General features: G+C 52.0%; 1 protein-coding gene across 1 annotated transcript in view; it reads right to left on the minus strand.

The window, feature by feature from the left end:
- Positions 1-2,500, minus strand: part of tmem198a (transmembrane protein 198a) — a 21,463-nt gene that overhangs the window by 12,027 nt on the left and 6,936 nt on the right. Inside the window, exons 2-3 of the mRNA XM_062535100.1 lie at positions 1,516-1,754; positions 242-575 (exon numbers count right to left, since the gene is read on the minus strand). Coding sequence (XP_062391084.1) covers positions 242-575; positions 1,516-1,754 — 573 coding nt within the window. The remainder of the gene's footprint in view (positions 1-241; positions 576-1,515; positions 1,755-2,500) is intronic.

Below are 2,500 nucleotides of genomic sequence, written 5' to 3' on the forward strand. Positions count from 1 at the left end.
GCAGTACCATGCGGAAGTATTTAGCAAGTGGTCCTTCTCCCCTTATTAGACATTCTCTGCCGTCAGTGTGGAAGTAGCCCTCGGCTGTAAACTTCAACTGAATGCTCGCAGTTTTCCCATTCTCTCTCCATGGGTCATGAGAAACGATGTCTATAGCTTTGTGCAATGGTCAGAAGCAATGACATCATTTCCCTTGACCCCATGACCCCTGCGACATCACATCCTCCTCCTCTCTCCTCACCTTCGGTGTGGGAGTATCCCTCGGCGGTGACCTTCCACTGGATCAGCACGCCCAGCAGCGCCAGCGTGGGCCAGATGCCCATGATGACCCAGGTGAACCAGCAGACGTGGCGCGGCGCCAGCTTCACCCGCTCGTACACGTGGCGCACCAGCGCCAGCATCTCCACGAAGTAGTCGACGGTGACGGTGATGACGGCGGCGCCGAAGGTGGCGGTGGACAGCGTGACGAAGCAGCGCTGCCACTGGAGCGTGAGCACCGCGAACAGCATCCCCGAGCCCAGCAGCACGCCCAGGGGCAGCCACATGGTGCGCGGCTGGTAGAACTCCTCCAGAACCTGGCAACCACACAACAAGAGGAGGGCATGGTTACTGATAAACACCAGAACCTGGCTACCACACAAGGCATGGTTACTGATAAACAGCAGAACCTGGCAACCACACAACAAGAAGAAGAGGACATGGTTACTGATAGACAGCAGAACCTGGCAACCACACAAGAAGAAGAGGGCACAGTTACTGATAAACAGCAGAACCTGGCAACCATACAAGAAGAAGAGGGCACGGTTCCAAGCAGAACTTGGCAACCAGGTATCAATGAAGGCATGGTTACTGATGAGTATCAGAACCTGGCAACCCTTATAAATACAAATGCATGGTCGCTGAACCTGGAAACCTCCGTAAATAAATAACATCAGAAGTTTGGCAAGTGTACACAAAACAAGTTACAAAACACTTATTCTTTTCATGGAGAGAAAAACAAATCACCCAAAGTGATTTTCAAATTCCATTAGATTAGATTAGATTCAACTTTATTGTCATTGTGCAGAGTACAAGTACAGAGACAACGAAATGCAGCTTGCCTCTAACCAGGAGTGCAAAAAGGCAGAAAAGACTGAAGGAAATACAGATAAGTTGTTTAAAAATCCAGCGAGGCCACATTTATCATGGATCAGACTCCATGTAACGTCATCTGCAGCCTTACAAGAGCAAACTTAGGGTGCCTCTCATTTAGAGTTTATACGTCCTCCCTCGCTCCTCGGGCCTCGATCCTCACTGATCTACATAAACTAAAGAAAGATAGACGAAAGGATAGACTATCCCATTGTTGCCGCCCCATCATTCTTTATGTAGATCAGTGAGGATCGAGGCCCGAGGAGCGAGGGAGGACGTATAAACGCTGAATGAGAGGCACCTAGAGAAAACAAACAAAACAAGAAGAAATCAAAACAGGAAGTACAGTAGGAACAGGAAGTCCCGCCCTGCTCTCTTACTCACCACCAATGACGCGAGCGCCACCAGCAGGCCGAGCAGCAGGCCCACCATGAAGAGGCCGACGCTGCGCACCAGCATGGTGACCAGGCCGCACAGCGTGCCGATGCCCAGCCCGATGCCCACCGACGCCTCCACGCTCAGCTGCGTGTCCAGCACGCGCTCTTTGTAGCACAGCATGAAGATGATCACCGAGCCGAACATCAGGCCCGTCAGGAACATCACCGCCTTGAAGCAGCGGTAGCCTAGCAGAGAGGAGAGAGAGAGGAGAGAGAGGAGGGGTGGGGGTTAGTGTGGGTATACTGTAGGAACATCACCGCCTTGAAGCAGCGGTAGCCTAGCAGAGAGGAGAGAGAGAGAGAGAGGAGGGGTGGGGGTTAGTGTGGGTATACTGTAGGAACATCACCGCCTTGAAGCAGCGGTAGCCTAGCAGAGAGGAGAGAGAGAGAGAGAGGAGGGGTGGGGGTTAGTGTGGGTATAGGAACATCACCGCCTTGAAGCAGCGGTAGCCAAGCAGAGAGAGTGAGATGAGGGGTGGGGGTTAGTGTGGGTATAGGAACATCACCACCTTGAAGCAGCGGTAGCCTATCAGAGACGAGATAGGAGGGGTGGGGGTTAGTGTGGGTATAGGAACATTACCGCCTTGAAGCAGCGGTAGCCTATCAGAGACGAGATAGGAGGGGTGGGGGTTAGTGTGGGTATAGGAACATTACCGCCTTGAAGCAGCGGTAGCCTATCAGAGACGAGATAGGAGGGGTGGGGGTTAGTGTGGGTATAGGAACATTACCGCCTTGAAGCAGCGGTAGCCTAGCAGAGAGAGTGAGATGAGGGGTGGGGGTTAGTGTGGGTATAGGAACATCACTTTTTCGAGGCTATTTCCTCGTTATGGGACTTTTGGAACTATTTACAGACAATCTCTTGGTCAGTAGTCAATGAGTTAATTGATTATATCTTCCAGCATCCAGAAGTACATCCCACCGTCCTGCGATTC

This window comes from Sardina pilchardus, chromosome 4 (assembly GCF_963854185.1).
Source record: "Sardina pilchardus chromosome 4, fSarPil1.1, whole genome shotgun sequence".
Taxonomy (NCBI): domain Eukaryota; kingdom Metazoa; phylum Chordata; class Actinopteri; order Clupeiformes; family Clupeidae; genus Sardina; species Sardina pilchardus.